Source organism: Scophthalmus maximus, chromosome 3, assembly GCF_022379125.1.
Source record: "Scophthalmus maximus strain ysfricsl-2021 chromosome 3, ASM2237912v1, whole genome shotgun sequence".
NCBI classification, from domain to species: Eukaryota; Metazoa; Chordata; class Actinopteri; order Pleuronectiformes; family Scophthalmidae; genus Scophthalmus; species Scophthalmus maximus.
This window is the reverse complement of record NC_061517.1, coordinates 3,327,016-3,345,313: the sequence shown is the minus strand read 5'-3', so window position 1 is coordinate 3,345,313 and position 18,298 is coordinate 3,327,016. Positions and strand designations below refer to the sequence as shown.

The window sequence follows — 18,298 nt, the reverse complement described above, 5'->3', positions numbered from 1 at the left end:
GTTTGTGAATCTCATTTTTAGTTTCCTTTTCCTACCACCAGGTGGCGTCAGTCTGCTCCTCAGTCTGCGGCCCTAGGTGCCTGCAACATGTTTTTAGATGCAGTGAATCAAAATTCTTTATTTGTCATTTTACAACTTTATATCTTTGTCGTCAAATAGTAGATCACTCTCCAGTTGTCTCCGTCGTCCTCTGTAACACTAATAATAATAATATTAATGATAAGTTAGTGTCTGTTCTTCCAGAAACAGATGCTGCAGATATCTGACAAATCCAGGACATGTGACTTGATCGCATATGTTCGGAAACTTTGCCAGCAGCTGCCGGTCAGTTATCTACTCGACTGTTTGCATGTGAAGTGAGACATTTTAAATGCTGTGACACATCATATACAAGTGAATGTTCGGTGTCAGTGAAGTTACACCAGAACAAAAAGTTTAAATTGTGAAAAAATGTCCATCACAAACTCCTAAATCCCACAGTGATATCTTCAAAAGTCTTGTTTTCTCTGACGAACAAACAAGTTTGTAATAAATTTAACGGAGACAAGCAGAAAATCTTCAACATTTTTTCATCATCAAAGCTGGAACCTGAGAAGGAGCAGAATCACTTTTTTTTAAAGAAAATAACAAAACACTGAATCAATAATCCAAACAGTTGATTGACTTGTTGATTCAGCTCTGCTTTTATTTCACAATAAACTTGTTTCAACAACTTGATGATACATACTTTCTGTTTTTACACATAAAGCAATAACAAACACGTGGGATGTAGTGTGTGTTTGTATTTGTTTTTATTGATGTTGATGGTAAAATTATTATTTTTAAATACCCTGAGAGAATCTGACAAAACGAAACAAAACCTTTGAAAGAAAGAAAGTTTTTTTGATATTTTTTAAATTGCATTAAAGTTTTTTTTACACATGAATTGATAAAAGGTCTGAAATAAACTAACACTACAGTTGAATGTCCTTGATTTATGAATGTAACATTTGTCTCGCAGACATGTCATCAGTCTTAGAGTTATTGGGTTTAAACTGATTCAAAACACACACACAGAGAGAGAGAGAAATATAAATTCAGATTCAACGACTTTATTGCACTAATAAATGTTGTCCAATATTTACTTTATCGCTCCATCTTTATCTTCTTCTAAAGTAAAACTGCTCTCTCTCCCTCTTTTGTTTTGCTGCCTTCACGACAGCCTTAGTGAAACGTCCGAGTTGCGCCTGAAGGCAGCACGGGGGAGGGGGCGGGGCCGGGACGCTGGATGTCCCCGCCTCCAACTTTTTACGCACCAGAAGAAACTCCGGTGAAGTGAAGTCGGCGGCGGCTCCGCGCGGAGGCTCAGTCGGCGCGCGCACAGCATCTCCCTCGGCCGCTTCCTCCTCTTCCTCTCCTCCACCACCACCACCACCACCACCACCACAACAACAACAACAACAAGACGTTGTCCTACTTCTCTCTATTGGAGCCACGTTCGCGCATGACGCCAGCATGACGTTCCGGAGGCTGAAGAAGGTCCACTCCAGCGCGCCGGCGGCGGCGCAGGACCACGACGTGTACTTCGCCTCGTCCAAGTCGGACAGCTGCCGCACCGCGGACGCGCCGAGCCACTCGTCCGACGTGTACGACTACAAGACCCTGGCGTACTCGGGCGGGACGCTGCCCAGGAACCTGAAGAAGGTAAGAAATGTCCATTTGTATTATTAAAAAAAAACACAACAACAACAGAAAACAAAACAAACCCCACCGTTATTGACCAGGTGGGTTTATTTGGCCCCTCGCTCACTGGCCCCTGTGGATGGAAAGTGACTATATAGTCACTGTCATAAATCACTTTGTAAGTTCTTATTGTTCATAATTTTTTTAATATCGAGTTTATCGTCTTTGGAGGCAGAATCCCTTTTTATTTATTTGCTTGTTTTCAGAGTCATGTCTGCGTGTCTGTGGATTCATGCCCAGAGTGATGTTAAGGGTCAGGGAGGCGACCTACTAATTCATTTCATCATCATGATTAACCGATTAGTTGCTTTGCTTCATAAAATGTCATGACATGGTGAAGAAAAAAAAAAAGTAAATTGTGTTTCCACAAAACCACCAAGGTGATGTTCTGTTTTGTTTCGTCCACCCACCAAAGATATTCAGTTTGTCACAGAGGAGCAAAGAAACCAGACGATATTCACGTTTAAGAAGCGGAAATCTGAGAACCGATAAATCAATTATCAAAATAGTTCCCAATTCATTTTAATCGATTAACTGTTGAAGCTCTAATGAAGCACTTTTAGGAAGAGGAAGAGACAATGTTCCAATGGCCAGAGACTCATCACATCCAACGGCAAAACGCTTCCTAGATATACTGTATATATATATATACATAGAAGTTTGGATGTACAGTTCTACTCACGTGTGTGGTCTTTTGGAAAATGTTAGTGAATCTGTGTTGATCTGCAGAGATGCACATCTCACTGATGCAGCAGCTTGGGACTCGAGGGAACAACTGTGTGTGTGTGTGTGTGTGTGTGTGTGTGTGTGTGTGTGTGTGTGTGTGTGTGTGTGTGTGTGTGTGTGTGTGTGTGTGTGTGTGCGCGGACCACCCAAACTGGGGACGTGATTTACGTTGTGTCAGGGTCCAGACCCTTCACACCGGTGACTCCTGAGAAATCTTGGTTGAATAGAATTTTTTTAGAATACACGAACGTAACAGGACAAACAATAAAAAAAAAACAACAACACAAAAACAAAAAAGAGACTCATTCAAAAGTCTGTGACTTTTGAACCAACCAAAATTCCTCTCGTGAGGTCACCGCGAGGTCACGTGTGAAGGGGCCTGTGTCACTTGTTGATAAATCAAAGGTCGATTATGTTAAATTGATTCACTCCTCAGCTCACTTTGCTGGAAAATGGCCACATGGATGAAATGAATCAGCTGTTTTTTTGTTTTAAATAACTTTCCACGTGTCGATTTATATTTCAAAATAAGAGCGCGCCGAGGGCACCCTCACTAAAAATAATCATGTTGATTGTTTTAACCCGATTACAAAAATATTTTGAGGAGAACACTGTCGGGTTTCCTCCTCTGATGGTCCAGAGTGACAACGTTGCTTAATACTGGTTAAAGAATCCTCACATTTCCCTTTTAGTGTATCTCTCATAAAGCTCAGCTGTTCAAAAATCAGTAACTTTGTTTCCTTCAGACTTTCTGGTGAATGTTTACATCCAGTTGGAAACTATAGTTTAACGTGGACGCGCGCTCGTGTGTGTGTGTGTGTGTCAACTGTACAGTTCTCCACTGGCCCTAACACACTGCTAATGTTCTGTAAAGCCGGAGTGAGCGGCTACAACAGTGCATTGTGCACACACACACACACACACACACACACACACACACGGGGATGGAGATTCCTGCTCGGGCCGCCCCCCGTGGGACTCCGTGCGGTTTAACGTGGGAATAAATGTGCTCATTGAGACGGGGGGACAATTCTGTAAGTGTTGGGGGGCATAGAGAAAGCAACGTTTTTTTTCTTCTTTTTACTGCTGCGGGACACAAAGCAGCCCTTTCACAGCGTTTCTGAAAATGATCGAGCTGGAAAACAAGAGGCGGATTGATTTGTAAGTGATTTAGCGGAGCGCAGATACCTTCCTCATTTACACGCTCAGGTACGAGGGGCAGGGTCCCGACCGGCTGGGGTTTCCACTCAATGCAGTTATTGTGGCTCGAGAGTTGTCTGGCTAGACGGGAATAAAAACACACGTTACAATAAGTACACACATGAGTGAATATGCCTTTATTTAGTTTGTTCAATGGGCCTGAGGGCTGTTCATTTGGATTTGGAACTGGAGCTAGGATCATAGTTGCTCTGACGTCGTCGTCCTCCCTCTTCGGATGTTGTCACTGAACAGCGAGAGCAGCCCGACGCGTATTTCTGGTTTCAGCGTCGAATGTTTTTGTACCAGCAGCTTAATGTGCCAGAAGCTTCAAAATACAAACACCTACACGCGTGTGTGTGCGTGTGCGTGTGCGTGTGTGTGTGCGTGTGTGTGTGCGTGTGTGTGTGTGTGTGTGTGTGTGTGTGTGTGTGTGTGTGTGTGTGTGTGTGTGTGTGTGTGTGTGTGTGTGTGTGTGTGTGTGTGTGTGTGTGTGTGTGTGTGTGTGTGTGTGTGTGTGTGTGTGTGTGTGTGTGTGTGTGTGTTTACAGTAGGCGCGTCCAGGAAACGTTAGGGATTTTTTCTTTTGCCTCGTGAGTGATCGTGCATGAACCTTGACGCAGGTGTCTGACACGCTCCACGTCGTTTCCTTTTTGTTTCTCTCTCCCGGCAGGGCGGCGGGCTGCAGAAGTGGAAACCCCTGACGCTCACGCCAGAGCCACAAAGGTACAAAACTCCCTCATCGCATCTCATCACTGACGTTTCTCCCCTGAACTTCTCCTTTTTTTCTTTTCTTCACACACTGATCTTTTTTTTCTTTTATTAAGTGTCCAGCTTCGTCTCAGAGCGAAAGGCCCCCCTCACATTTGTCATGTATGATATTCCTGACGTCCGTCCCATGAATGTTCATGTGTCTTTTTCGCCCGCCTCTGCACGAGGGATCGTTCAGACCCTTTGTATGAGGACGAGGGTCCGTGACGTCCACACACACACACACAGAGGAATCTACAGTTATTGGTCTTGAATTTTGGATTTTTACGGACATAATAAGCTGCCTTTGTTTAAATGATTCCTCATGTCTTTGAATATAGTAGATGCCATTAGCTGAAATGCAGAACCCTCTCGAAATTCAATTTATTCTAATGTTAAGACCAAGAAAAGCAGCAAATATTCACACAGGAGAATCTGAAACCTTCAAATATTTTGGATTTTTTGTTTTAAAAAGTTATCGATTTGATGTCGACCCGCAAACAATTAGTCCGAAAAGGAACCTGCCACGTATGATAACGATAATAACGAAGTTAAAAGATAGTTGAGATGTGAATAGATGTGAATATCTGCTTCTCCGCCATCAAAAGGAATGTTTTGGGGTTTCATTGACATCTGGTGCCATTTTATAGACTCAACGAATGATCGGCAGATTAATCCATATCAAAGATATTTAACGATTCATCGGGGAACCGTTGCAACTCTGTCCCAGAGTTTTTTACTCTCGGCAGAGATGATGGGAAAACGTCCTCCTCCTCCCCCTCGGGTTAATCACACAGCTCACGTCGACTTCACAGGAGGGAGTCCGAGCCCAACAGAAAACATGTTATTAAGAATATTTAAAAATGTCTTCCTTTCTTTCTTCACCTTCCAGGAAGTTGGTGGTGCTGGAGAAAAACGAAGAGGAGACGTTTGGTTTCGAGATCCAGGTAAGAGGCCAGCCTGATATGGGGGCGGGGGATTGCGATTATGTGAGCGGCGCCATTTAACGGGATTTCCCCTCGACGGTCGGCCGCATCATCGCCGCCAACAGATGAGACTTTTAAGCGACCGAAAAGAACCCGCATCTTGCAAATCTCCTAATCCGCCGGCCGCGGCGCGAGAGGTTCACACGTCAGTCAAGTCACTTGTGGACGTTGGTCCCATGACGAGCAGAGAAGAGGAGGGGATGTGTTTTGTTTTTCATCTGTATTTTAAGCCGCGTGCGGTTTGCTCACACGCTGTCGTACCTGCTGCTCCGCTCCCATCGCGCTCAGCAGGCCTCACACATTTGACCTCGGTATCTCCCGAGCATCTCGCCTCACGTCCCCCCGGAGCGTCGCTCCCCTCACAATGTCGGCTCTGTAGCGCGCGGGGGGCGGGGAGGGGGGGGCTCATACTTTGAATTAATTTTTTTAAGAGGCAACGACTAACTGTTTTTGCACAATAATGGTGGGTATTGAAGAAGCTGTGGCAGCGAGTTAAATGTTTTGTGTGTGAAGTGCTGCATCAAGGAAAAGACTATGATATATATATATATATAGTTCTATTTCTGGTTTTTCGTCGGATGCTTCCGCCCTTCCTGCCTCTCCCCCACCCTCCCCCCCCCCATGGCCTGAAAGAAGTAGGAGTCATGAGGGGCCAGTTCCACGTTCCACAGCAGGCATGCAAATGCCATATTTGCGTTTCAACGATATTTGCATGTTTTCATCTCGCAGTGAACCAGCAGCGAGGGCTGTCACGCGCCGATCGGAATCATTGCAAAGTTTGACATAAAACAAATTCGTCCATGTTTTAATAGGAACGGTTTAACGGAAAGCTTCGATACTTCCGTCTGCCTCTCGACCTGAGTCTGAGCGTGTCGACTGACTGACTGATGGTTGTGTGATGGAGGGGGAAGTGTGTGTGTGTGTGTGTGTGTGTGTGTGTGTGTGTGTGTGTGTGTGTGTGTGTGTGTGTGTGTGTGTGTGTGTGTGTGTGTGTGTGTGTGTGTGTGTGTGTGTGTGTGTGTGTGTGTGTGTGTGTGTGTGTGTGTGTGTGTGTGTGTGTGTGTGTGTGTGACCTTCTGCAGAGCGGCTGCGGTGACTGAAAACGAGGAAGATCACGCAAATACATGTGGAAGTGACAAAACACTGTTTCTAAGACAACCAAACACTGAGGCCTTGCGGTGGGGGAGGAAGTACTCCGATGATTTTACATCAGTAAAAAATATTAATACATAATACAATGCTTTTCAAATAGATGCAGTGGAGTGAAAAGTAAAGAAGTATGATGAAGCATGAGAGGATTTCAAAATATTTTCAGTATTTATGAAGTTGAACTGTTGTTTCTACAGGAGTTCTTTTGGGAGCAGCAGCTTTATGAAGTGTCTGATTTCTGTGTCACGTTATTTTCTACCAGCAGCTTTTATCAAACAAGATTAACCGACCTCTCGCATTTGCGCGCGCGCGCCTCGTCTCCAGATACAGTCCGTCGCCGCGGCGTCCTCGGCGGCTCGCCCACAACATTTCCACAAAGAACTGCTGACATCAGTCACATTCTGCGATCCGATTCCTCTCTGTGCTTTAAGAATGTTGAAGGCTGATTGTGTTGTTGTTTCTGCCTCTTCCAGACTTACGGCCTCCACCATCAGGACCAGAACTCGGTGGAGATGTGTACGTTCGTGTGCAAGGTGCACGGCGAGAGCCCGGCGCTGCAGGCTGGACTCAGAGTTGGTGAGTTTCTGTGATTTGTGTATTTCTCTCTTATTAATCTGAGCTGTATCTAAGAAGCCTGAAATATTCTGGAAAATACTTGAAATAGACACGAGGGGGGAAGTGAGCGTGACTGGAGCTTGTGGTTCAGCTCGTCCTCGTTATTTTCCGTGTGTGTGTGTGTGTGTGTGTGTGTGTGTGTGTGTGTGTGTGTGTGCGTGTGCGTGTGTGTGTTTCCCAGCTGATGCTTGTTTACCGTACGTCAACAACAACAAACAAAAAAAACGCCCCGCAGTTTCAGCCGGCGCGTTCGCTCTGTGTCTCGGTCGATGCAATTTTGAATGAGGACGTTGAGATGAGAAGAGTGTCCCTGTCCGACCGCTCCGCCTCACGCCGACCGCTCCCAGTCAGATCTTCCTCTTCTGTCCGACCTGCATATGTCACTTCGGTTTCACTTCCTACATTCCTCACATGCTCGCTCTATTGTTTCCCCCGTGACCTGCTGCGAACACAATGACTTCATCACGTTGCGGCAGAGGAGGCGTCGGGGTATTTTGTATTTTTTTCTTTGAAAGACCAAAATAGGCTTTGTACTGAAACCTCACAACGGTCACGCATCAGAGTCCACACGTGGGACAACAACTCCACCTCACACCGATCCACTTTGCGTGACCGTCGTCATCGGTCAACAAAACAAATCCTGTATGGTCGATTGAAAGGACATTTAATCGTCGGCTGTTTTAACAAGCGACTAATTGTTTTAAGTAATTTCTCGAGAATGTCAGACTACAGTGTGTTTCCTTGTTGCCAGATGTGAGAACTCGCTGCTTTACCTCATCGGGAATCAAACGTCTTCGAGGTTCTGACAACTTGGAAAACTCCCCTGTGATGTTTTATATGGAAATATTTTTGCAGATTAATCCCTAATGATAAAAAACATATATATATATATATATATATATATATATATATTTATTTGTATATCTACCGTACGGCTTCAACGCGTTGAAATTAATCACACGAGGCGCCTGCTGCAGTTCAGCGATGAGCCGCGTGCCACGACGGCACAAATGCACGCGGCTCCACATTTGCGTTGCACATGTGTCGAGGATTCATTTGGAATCAAACGAGCCTCAGTTGGCTGCAGTAACTGAAGCCGCAGAGGATTGAAGAGCATCCTGACCAGACGGCTGCCGGTTGTAACGCACATGTTCTCTTTGTGTGTGTGTGTGTGTGCAGGGGACACCATCGCAAGTGTGAACGAGGCGTCCGTGGAGGGATTTCGGCACAAAGATATTGTTCAGCTCATCAGGGCCTGCGGCAACACACTCAGGTACACACACACACACACACACACACACACACACACACACACACACACGGCCACAGTCTTGCAGACGTTTTTTTGCAAAAAGTAAAAAACCGAAACACGAGTTTGAACCGATCGACCGTTCGATTCTGTGGCTCTCAAACTGGGAGGTGTGACGTAGCGGGTGGCGAAGAACCTGTAAGTGAATGATGTGGGAACGAAGAATGAGCGAAGATCAAACAGTGGCGCGGTGGTGCTCACGAGGCCGTAAGTGCTCGCGGTAGAAGACTTTATTCAAACCTATCAGAGCTCATCGTCTGTCCCAAGTTCGCTTCTGTGATCTTTCGTCTCTTAAATCTGTGGAAGTTTGGACAAAGTTCAAGTTACATGTTTCCCTTTTTTTCACCGTCCATAACTCCGCGTGTGACACGAGAGAAAGATGAGGCCGTGGTTCTTTCATTAAAACCCAAGTTGGGCTGGAAGTTTCCACAATATCGTTAATAGTCCGTAGACATTAAGTTGGAATATAACGGGAGGCGTTTGAAACGTGAAAACTTTCCTTAATTTTACGTCTCTGTCAACTGTATATTCAGTCAATCTACAAAAATAATGCTGGGCTCTTCATTTATGTCATAAACATAAACATTCTCTTGGCTCCGGCTTTTCAATTGTGAGATTCTGAGTTTTATTTTTATTATTCTATTTTTTATCACAACAAGGTGAATACCGGAAGAAGACGTCCCCCCCTTCAGCTCTCAGATATTGTGATTGAGTATTTGCTCACATTTTACAGACAAAGCAATTCATCAATTGGTGAAGTCGATAGTCGGCAGATTGACTGATGATGAAAACAGTCATTGACTTATTGGATAAAGGAAATATCACCATTTCTCACAAGTTAAATCAGAAAACCAAGGGATCAGAAATAATCTCCTTCTTTTGAGGATGCTGTCAGTTTGCAGAGTGGATGTTTTAATTTGAACGTCTCCCTCCTCCTCAGCCTCGCTCCCTGCTTGTAAAACTTGAAGCGAGGCCACGTCTGAGAGCCGCTGCAAAAGAAGCGAGGTGAACCGCATCAGAGCGGCGGCGGCAGGCTCCGGTTTTATAGACTGACATCATCGAATTAGACAACTCACAAACTTGAGCCCGTGCCGTGTAAACTGCGAGAGTGAAAACGAGCAGACGAAACTCTACGTCTCCTTAACGTGACTCAAAGGGATTTGCAGGCCCGGCGTGTCTGAGCGGAAACTGTTCCCACAAGCGTCTAATGAAAAGAGCCTTTTTGTGGAGTTGAGGAGTTGTCTGCCCTGGTAGTTTTTTTTCTTCCTCTAATAAGTGTTTTTTTCCTGTTTCACTTATTAGCTTCTGTGTTTCTTTTTCCCCACTTTGCAGGCTGGAGACGGTTTACAGCGACTCGATCCGGAAAGCGGAGCTGGAGGCGCGGCTGCAGTATCTGAAGGTGAGGGCTCTGCTTCCCCTCCTCCGTCCTGAGTGTTGCTGCGGCAGTTTCTCACTGTTTGGCAGCAGCGGGTCGGCCTGGACACACACACACACACACACACACACACACACACACACACGTTATGTTGACAGGCTGGATATAGACACCGCCTCCCCTCCTCCCTCCGTCCCTCCACACCTGTCCGCCCGGCAACACCACCTGTCGCATCAGCAGTTCCTCCCGCGGGCTCGCTGCTCGCTGCAGACATTCTTAACACATGGCTGTTTAAAAAAAAAAAAAAATAGAAAAAAGAACTTCCCCGTGAAGTGGTTCAAGTGAGTGGGCCCCCCCCAAGATTACAGCAGCTGTCCCGCTCGAATCTGCCGCGACACAGCCGCTCGCTCCGACACACGCTAATCCAGCGTTTTAAAGATGCATTACGTGCATTAGCTTTGAAAACGTTTGGGAAATGACGTGTGTCACTTAATACGACCAAGTGGAGAACTCGCTGATCTTTTGCTCTCCGTTTTTTTTGCGTGTTTACGTCCTCGTTCTTGGCCGGTCGGACGTTGTGCTGCAACACTTATTTGTTGTGGTTTTCGTGTCGCAATCATTTAATGGTGTATCTCTCTTCTTCTTTTATGTATTTGTTCATTAGCAAACTCTTCACGAGAAATGGGACGAATACCGGTCGCTGATGGTGCAAGAGCAGCGGCTCGTTCACGGTAGGTTATGTGAAATCCACACATGCCTGTAGATGGATGAGAATGTGAAACTGTTAAAACGTATCAAAATGTGTAGATTTCAGTTATTATTATCAGTTCTGATTTAGGGACCCCATCGATTTTTTCTGATCAGCAGATGAGAGGCTTGCACGGACATATTGCTGTTGATGTCTGCATATATAATTATTATAACTATTATGCTCCAGAATAAAACTTGCAGACAGGAAAAGTGCATTTTTACGTTTAAAAAATGAAGGAAGAAAGTATAATCTTATTGTCTTAATTCAAGTTCTATATATTTGGTTGCACTTTTGCTTTTTATGATAAAGTTTTATGGTTCAACTATAAATTATTAAACCTCAAGTACATTTCTTTGTTGATGAAGGCCATTTTTATTACGTTAATATCGGCCAATATAATAAAATTGGAATTTTTTTACTCGCTACTACAGTATTGACAACTTCAGGCATTAGCTTTAAAAATTAATTTGTATTCATATATTAATTTTTTTCACTTTGGGGGCAAATAGCATTCAACAAACATTTTCCAATAACAAACATAAAAACCCAGAAATGCCCCGTCTCAGTAGCAGTTTGAACCGTTCCCTCTTTCAAGGTTCAAGGTATCTTTATTATCTTTTTAAATGATATATATTATTATACGATTTCAGTGACAGAACTCGAACTGCGTTAGATCTGCAGCGGTCCTGACTCTGCCCTTCCTTCCTGCAGGTATAGTGATGAGCGACGCTGCGGTGTACGAGTCCCTGGAGTCGGCGGGCGTGTACGGCAGCCTCGGCGCCCCCAGCCCCGCCGCCCAGCGAGCGCTCCGCGGCACGGGCAGCACCAGCAGCAGCGCCAGCTTCCTCAGCATGGCCACGGAGGACGACCCGCTCTACCAGACCTGCCTGTACCAGGTGGACGGCGGCGCGGACTCGGACCACGGCACCGCCGCCGACAAAAAGAAGAAGGAAACGACGCAGCAGGCGCCGAGGCTGCAGCGTCTGCGACCGGCCAGCGAGCTCTTCACGGCGGCCAAGACGCAGCTGACCCGCAGCGCCAGCACGCGCAGCTACATCAGGGGGTCGTCGTCGGGGTCGTCGCCCGGCCCGGGCGAGAAGCAGGGCGGGTTCAACTCGCTGCAGAGGAAGCCCAAACAGAAGAGCTTCCGCAGGCGCCTCCTCAAATTCATCCCCGGCCTGAACCGACCGCTGGAGGAGGAGGAGAGCAAACTGTGAGCGGCAAACTTGGCCGTGAGCAGACCCGGAGACTCGAAGCACCGGAGACGAACTAGTCGGAGCTAAACTGCCAAAGAAAACTGAGCGAGAGTCGCAGAAATGGAGACCAGAGGTTTGAAGGGCTCTGCAGTTTCAGTTTCCCAGCTGTACATAACTTTGTTTTTTTTTAAGTTATTTATTTATTTCCACGTTTTTGCTTCATGTACAGAATGAAGAATCTTTTCAGTTTTTACTGCATGCGAGACTTTTTATTTGGATATCTGAATAAAACGCCCTGTTCTGAATGTCATTGTGCAACGCAGCATTTTGTGAGTTTTGATATCTACTTCGGATGACCCGGGTGGATCCTGTGTTTTTTTTTAAAAATTTAATCTCCTTAGCTTCCCTTCAAACTAAAAAAAGAATGGAGCGTCATTTTGTGCGGAACTTGTGCGTTGCAAATCCATTTTGTCCCACGAGCCGCCAGTGTCTGTGGGAATCGCAGCTCCCAAACTCAAATTAGCTCCCGGACCTCGAGTGATCACGCACAGGCGTCTTGTTATTTCCTCCGCGGAGATGTGACCCCTTTCTTCCCACGTGGTTTCTTCTAAATTTATTAAGACCCATGGATTTTCCGTCCGTTTTAATAACGTTTATCGCCCGAGTTTTTGAGGTGACGGTGTGGCTCTGGATGGTTGGAGGCTTGTTTTTTTCCAGGGGGGGTGCGAGGGATCCAGAATGGAGGCCGTTGTATCGACTCTGACACAGTTTATTGTTGGGAGAATAGCGAGGAATGTGCGGAGAAGAAGGCATGACCCAGAATTCCAATCACAACTGGCTTCTTTCAGCTCCCTGCAGACGGATGCTGATTCGTCCTCTTCCGCGCTGCCCGTGTTCCCATGGCGGCTTCAGTTGTCCGAGAGCTTGTTGGGTGTGCGTGCGTGTGCGTGCGCGTGTGTGTCTGTGTGTGTGTGTGTGTGTTGGTCGGGGGTTGCTCAGAGTCCTTTCATTCCTGGCTCCCAGCTGACCCATGAGGTCATGGTGGTCACTCTCTCTCGTTGCTGATCCCTTTTGTCCTCCGCCGCTCATTCACAGATGCGTCCGAGAGCGAGTGTTGACGACGGTGAGCGATGGTATGCGGCCATGTGTTTGAGCCGGGCCCTCGTCGTCATGCTTCAGGCTATTGTGAAGAGGAGAAGAAGAAGCAGAAGGTGGGGCGGTGGGGGGGGGGGGGGGGGGGGGGGGGGTGTTAGAATGGTCGCTGACATAAGGGATTGTTATGTAAGCTGGCTAATGCTTGGAACGCAGGTTGAGATCGAAATGCGCTGAATGCCTAACGAGGGGATAATTAGTCAGGATGATGGTACGCTCGGGACGACGCGTGAAAGGACCATTTAACAGAGACAAAGGGTCCAAACAAGGAGGCTGCAGTTGGTGCTCGGCAATTAACCCAGTGGGAGGTTGGGGAGGGGGGGGTCCCGTCCAACTGCTACACACCACTGTTGTTCCAAAGTGGTGAGTCTGTTTGTGCGGCAGCAGATTTGAGGAAGAACTTCAGCAGGGGGGAGGGGGGGTGTCCCGTCCCGTCCCGTCCCGTCCCGTTCAACTGCTAAGCACCACTGTTGTTCCAAAGTGGTGAATCTGTCACCATATGACGACATCTCAAACTGAACCAATGTCTAAATAGCAACGTACGGCAAGTTACCAAACATCAGTAATCGGTTACCGCCGTAGATTTTTATCACTGCATAAAAAAGTAAGTTGTAACCAGGGAAAGTAACTTTATTCTTGTCGTTCTATCATTGTTCCCATCATCACTGTGACGAAGTCGGCAGTGGCACATTAAAACAACAGCTGGCATGTTCAGACATGTTTATGTGTCGCAGCCTCCACGGGCCTTTGCATCATCGGGCACAGCGTAGCTCGTCACACCTCGTAGACCACGTGGACGACAAACCGCCAGTATATGTTTTAACGTTCTTGACCTCTGGGAGAGGAAACGGGCTCAGGTTACTCCGACTGTCGGCCACGCTGATTTATTGATTCACTCACTTTTTCATGCAAGACAAAAAAACAGAACAGAAAAACCAGCTACCAGAAGAGCGGCATTAGTTACTTTCAACGAAAAGAAAATGAACAAACTCTTTATTCAAAACAACAAAATGCCAAACAATTCATAGCACAGACTGCAACTTTACAGCATAGTGCTCCATCCAACGCTCTTCTAACAACAGGAGCTCTTCTAACAACAGGAGCCTCTTCACACCAACATCTCGTCGGAGAAGATTTATCTGAAATTATGGAAACGATCGAAAAGAGGTTCGGAGTCTTATATCAGGACAAACCTGAAATGCTGTTTTAAAAGTGATGATGAGATAGCAGATTCGAAAAGAGGATGCAGCGGAAGTGGGAGACGCGTTCGAGGCCTCCGTGGTCTCAGACCAGAATTCTATTTCTCGAGCGCGAGGCGTGCGTCAGCAGCCTCTGGTCAGATGAACGGAATCCGCGCAGACGCTCTTGCTGGTTCAAAATGAGGAAACGGTTTGGGTGTTGACAGAACAAAAAAAGACCCCAGACAAAACCACCAATTCTGTTCTCATGCAAGGCGTCGACGCCGTTTTGTGGAAGAGACCTGTTCAAACAGGGGAGCAGTTCTGGCGTCATAAAAAAAAAAAAAAAAGCCTGGGTGGCTGCTGGCGGAGATGTGTGTCTGTTGTGTTTGATAAAGAAAAGAAAAAAAGAGAAAGGAATACGAGCCTGTGTGGGCTGTCGGGGCCCAGGATGTGGCTGACAACTGTGCCGGAAGTCCACCATAAAGATAAAGAGAAGACAACCGACTGCGACGTCAGAATCAGTCAGTGTGTGTGTGTGTGTGTGTGTGTGTGTGTGTGTGTGTGTGCGCGTGTCTGTGTGTGCGTGTGTTTGTGTGTGCGTGTGTTTGTGTGTGTGTGTGTGTGTGTTTGTGTGGGTGCGCGTGTGTGTGTGTGCGTGTGTGCGTGTGTGTGCGTGTGTGTGCGTGTGTGTGTCTGTGTGTGTGTGTGTGTGTGCGGGTGTGCGCGTGCCTGCGTGTGCGTGCGTGTGTGTGTGTGTGTGTGTGTGTGTGTGTGTGTGTTAGTTTAAACCCAGGGGGAGTAGACGAGGTGCAGCGAGGTAAAGCTCCACACAGGACAGGAGAGGTCAGGCTCACGACGGGAGAGGTCAGGGTCACGACGGGAGAGGTCAGGGTCAGGACAGGAGAGGTCAAGCTCACGACGAGTGAAAATGAAACCTGTCCCTCTGCAGAGGAGGAACCGCGACTCGGATGAGTCAGCTTCATTGCCAAAACTTCACGCCCTCGACAACTTCACCAGCGTCTGACCAGGGAAATAAATGCAGAGTGATGAACGTTCGTCGGCAGCAGCGAGCTGATACCTTAAAGGTTACGTTGTCTTCATGTGGCTTTAACGGCTTCTCACCAGGAGCTGCTGCTCATAGTTTCCAACCGACAGCGTGTTAACGGACGACACGGGCAACACAATCAGTCTCTTATTTAAGAACAGGACAGCTGTGTATTTCTTCTTTTTTTTATCAGCGTCTAGATGTGGTCCATTACATATTTTCTTTTGGTCTGACGGATCCAAAGAACATATATGTCAGCACATTGTTTTATTCTACTGCACCAGAAGATTAATCGAGATAAATTGCTGCTTAAATATGACAGAAATATCTCAAAAGGAGCAAAAGCAGGCGAAGAAGGAGTGTGATATAAAAAAAAATACATAAAACAAGAGAGGACATTCACTCTGTGGAGAGAGAAATTATGTTTAGTAAAAAAAAGGCATAGACATGAATCATGGGTCCGATGGATTCCTCTTACATCATTAAATATGAACCTTTGATTTTCTGGACTGTATTTAACGTCCATGCCAGATGAACTGCTCCTCTGTACATTTTTAAAGGCCTCATCAATTTTCTCGACTTGTGAAAAACAGTTCGTTGTAAAACATTTCTGAGTGTGACAAACTTTGTACTGGTGAAGAACGACTTTTATAGTTCAGTATATACATAATATATAGACCATTCTGCCAGAAGCTGAAGCGCAAAAGTTGTTCTCCGTTGTTTTGGGAGTTTTGGCCTCGTCTGAATTTTTTCCAGTTTCCATGTGAAGTTGTGCCAGAAATCTCTCGTCGGATTTAACACTTGAACAGAGAGCGAAAGAGTCGCAAACCTGTCGGAGTTGTAGTTTAATCTCTCATTCAGCCATTTCTTTAATCGGAAGAAGAATAAGGCCGGCTGCAGGGGTTTGTTTCACTCGGGCATCAGGTCGCTGTACGACTTAGAAACACAACTGGCAATTATGACATCCATAAAACACACATTTCCCTAGTTGTCATCTCTGTTTTGTGAAGACGTCCACTCTGTCCTGAACTGACTGTGACTCATGGACTCACCGCTTCTTCCAAGCCCCTGACATTTACCTCACAGCAAAACATTCCAAGGCTTCATAAAGGCAGCTAAAATCATAATTTTCAAATGTTAACAATCGGTTTGGTTAGTTGATATTGACCTGTACCGTCCTTATTCAAAGTTTATATGGTAAATGGACTGTTCTCAGCATAGTCTCAGTTCATAGTCTCAGCACTCAAAGCGCTTTACAGTACATGTCACTTTGGCATGCGGACTGGGGGAAGCGGGGATCGAACCGCCGACCTTCTGGGTAGTGGACGACCATCTCTACCTCATGAAGTGAGCAACATGTTAAACTTTTGACTGAGGTTTTTTTGTTTCAAAGCTTGAGGTGTGGCTATGAATCTGTTTACAAATATCATTTGGATTCTGGAAAAAAAGGGAAGTTCTGGAAGTTCTGGTTATAACTTTAAATTCTTTTGGGTCCAAGATAGTCGCCGCCTCAGCGACAGTATCAGATCCTGGTCCTAAATCTGAGGGTCAACAAAGCCATCATAAAATCCTTTGGCTCGATGATCAGTGTGTGTGTGTGTGTGTGTGTGTGTGTGTGTGATGATGATGGTGTGTGTGTGTGTGTGTGTGTGTGTGTGTGTGTGTGTGTGTGTGTGTGTGTGTGTGTGTGTGTGTGTGTGTGTGTGTGTGTGTGTGTGTGTTTGATGGTGTGTGTGTGTGTGTGTGTGTGTGTGTTTGATGGTGTGTGTGGGTGTGTGTGGGTGTTTTCCCGGAGCAGAGCAGGTCACTAAAGTTTAAGTTGTTTGCGAAGATAATAAACTGTCCAGTGTAAAAACAGAAAAAAGGAAAATGAACAGTGTGTGTTCAGTTACTGTAGCAACACTTCCTATTCGTCATCTCCTCATCTCCCGTTTCAAAGACCCTAAACCACACGTCACTACACGACACACTTATTTCCTCTTTGAGAGGCCGACAGGTGTGAACGTGTGCATTACTGAATATATGCTCTTTATTTCCCCTTCGCTGCTCATATGTCAGGCAGCTTTGATGGCAACACAGGAAACACGACAGCTGCACAATCTCAGAATGAAGTGAGCGGTGGACGCTGAACGCGTATTAGCTGGTGGTAAAAACATCCTGCAAGCGATGCATCGTAGTCCCGATGTTAATACAACACACATGTGACTGTTTTGTATTAACAAGTGGTTCTGTGTGTGTGTGTGTTTTCAGTGCTGCTTGTAAAATCCATCAGATCTAGAATTAAGCTGCACATCTGGAGGGTTTCATCAGAATGAAACCGAACCATTTGTAGGTTCTTTTCTTGATCTGGTTGTTTCTTCTCGTCTTTCTATAGTTGTGAGGGACATCTTGGTTCTTCGCCATTGTTGTGAGGACATTTCGAGTTGGGGTTAGGGCAAGGATAAGGATTAGGCCCAGTGTGTGTGTGTGCCTGCGTGCGTGTGTCCACAGATTGAACATTCAGTTATTAAACGAGTTCCTCTTTTTTGTGATGGTTTTATGATGTTTGACAACAGAAAGTCAGATAAGGAACCACTTGCCAATGTTCCGTCGCTTCCACGGCAGGCTGACACACGCACACGCACACAGAGGAAGAGATTAGACGTAAAAAAAAAAAAAAGACATCTGAAAAGGTTAGGAGAACTGTTTTGTCCAACCGTTATAAATCAGCGTTCAGATTTCAGTTGTTGTCAGAGATCGACTGACTGAAAATATAATCCATCACCCACCTGCTTAAGCAAGATATGAAGCAACAGGTTGTAATATCTATCTGTCTGATTAGGATCCAAGATTCCAATCGGAAATTACAGATAAATTGTGACCCACTTTTTGCAAAGTTGGAGTAATGAACGGCAAAATAAGCTCGTTATTTCGACGACAACAGCTAAATATGAAATGGTGAAACATTGTCGAGGATTTGTGTTAATATCTGCTATTTTTGTCACAAGAATATTGCCCAAAAAATGAGTTTACCCACCACCCATACATCCAAGGGTCAACGACTGAATCTCTACTATATAAAAACCCCTGACATCTGTGAGTGTGCGCACAAAGACTCGTGAAAGTCCTCAAATACAATAGCAGGAAACGTCTCGGTGCCACATC

General features: G+C 45.9%; 1 protein-coding gene across 1 annotated transcript; it reads left to right on the top strand.

Annotated features, from left to right (window-relative positions):
* Positions 1 to 1,293: 1,293 nt before the first annotated feature.
* Positions 1,294 to 12,081, top strand: tamalin (trafficking regulator and scaffold protein tamalin). The gene is made up of 8 exons (XM_035645657.2): positions 1,294 to 1,683; positions 4,319 to 4,371; positions 5,288 to 5,342; positions 7,004 to 7,106; positions 8,325 to 8,418; positions 9,787 to 9,853; positions 10,494 to 10,560; positions 11,292 to 12,081. Exons 1-8 carry the CDS (start codon positions 1,495 to 1,497, stop codon positions 11,795 to 11,797), a joined length of 1,134 nt encoding a protein of 377 aa, XP_035501550.2. The 5' UTR covers positions 1,294 to 1,494; the 3' UTR covers positions 11,798 to 12,081.
* The last annotated feature ends 6,217 nt before the right edge of the window (positions 12,082 to 18,298 follow it).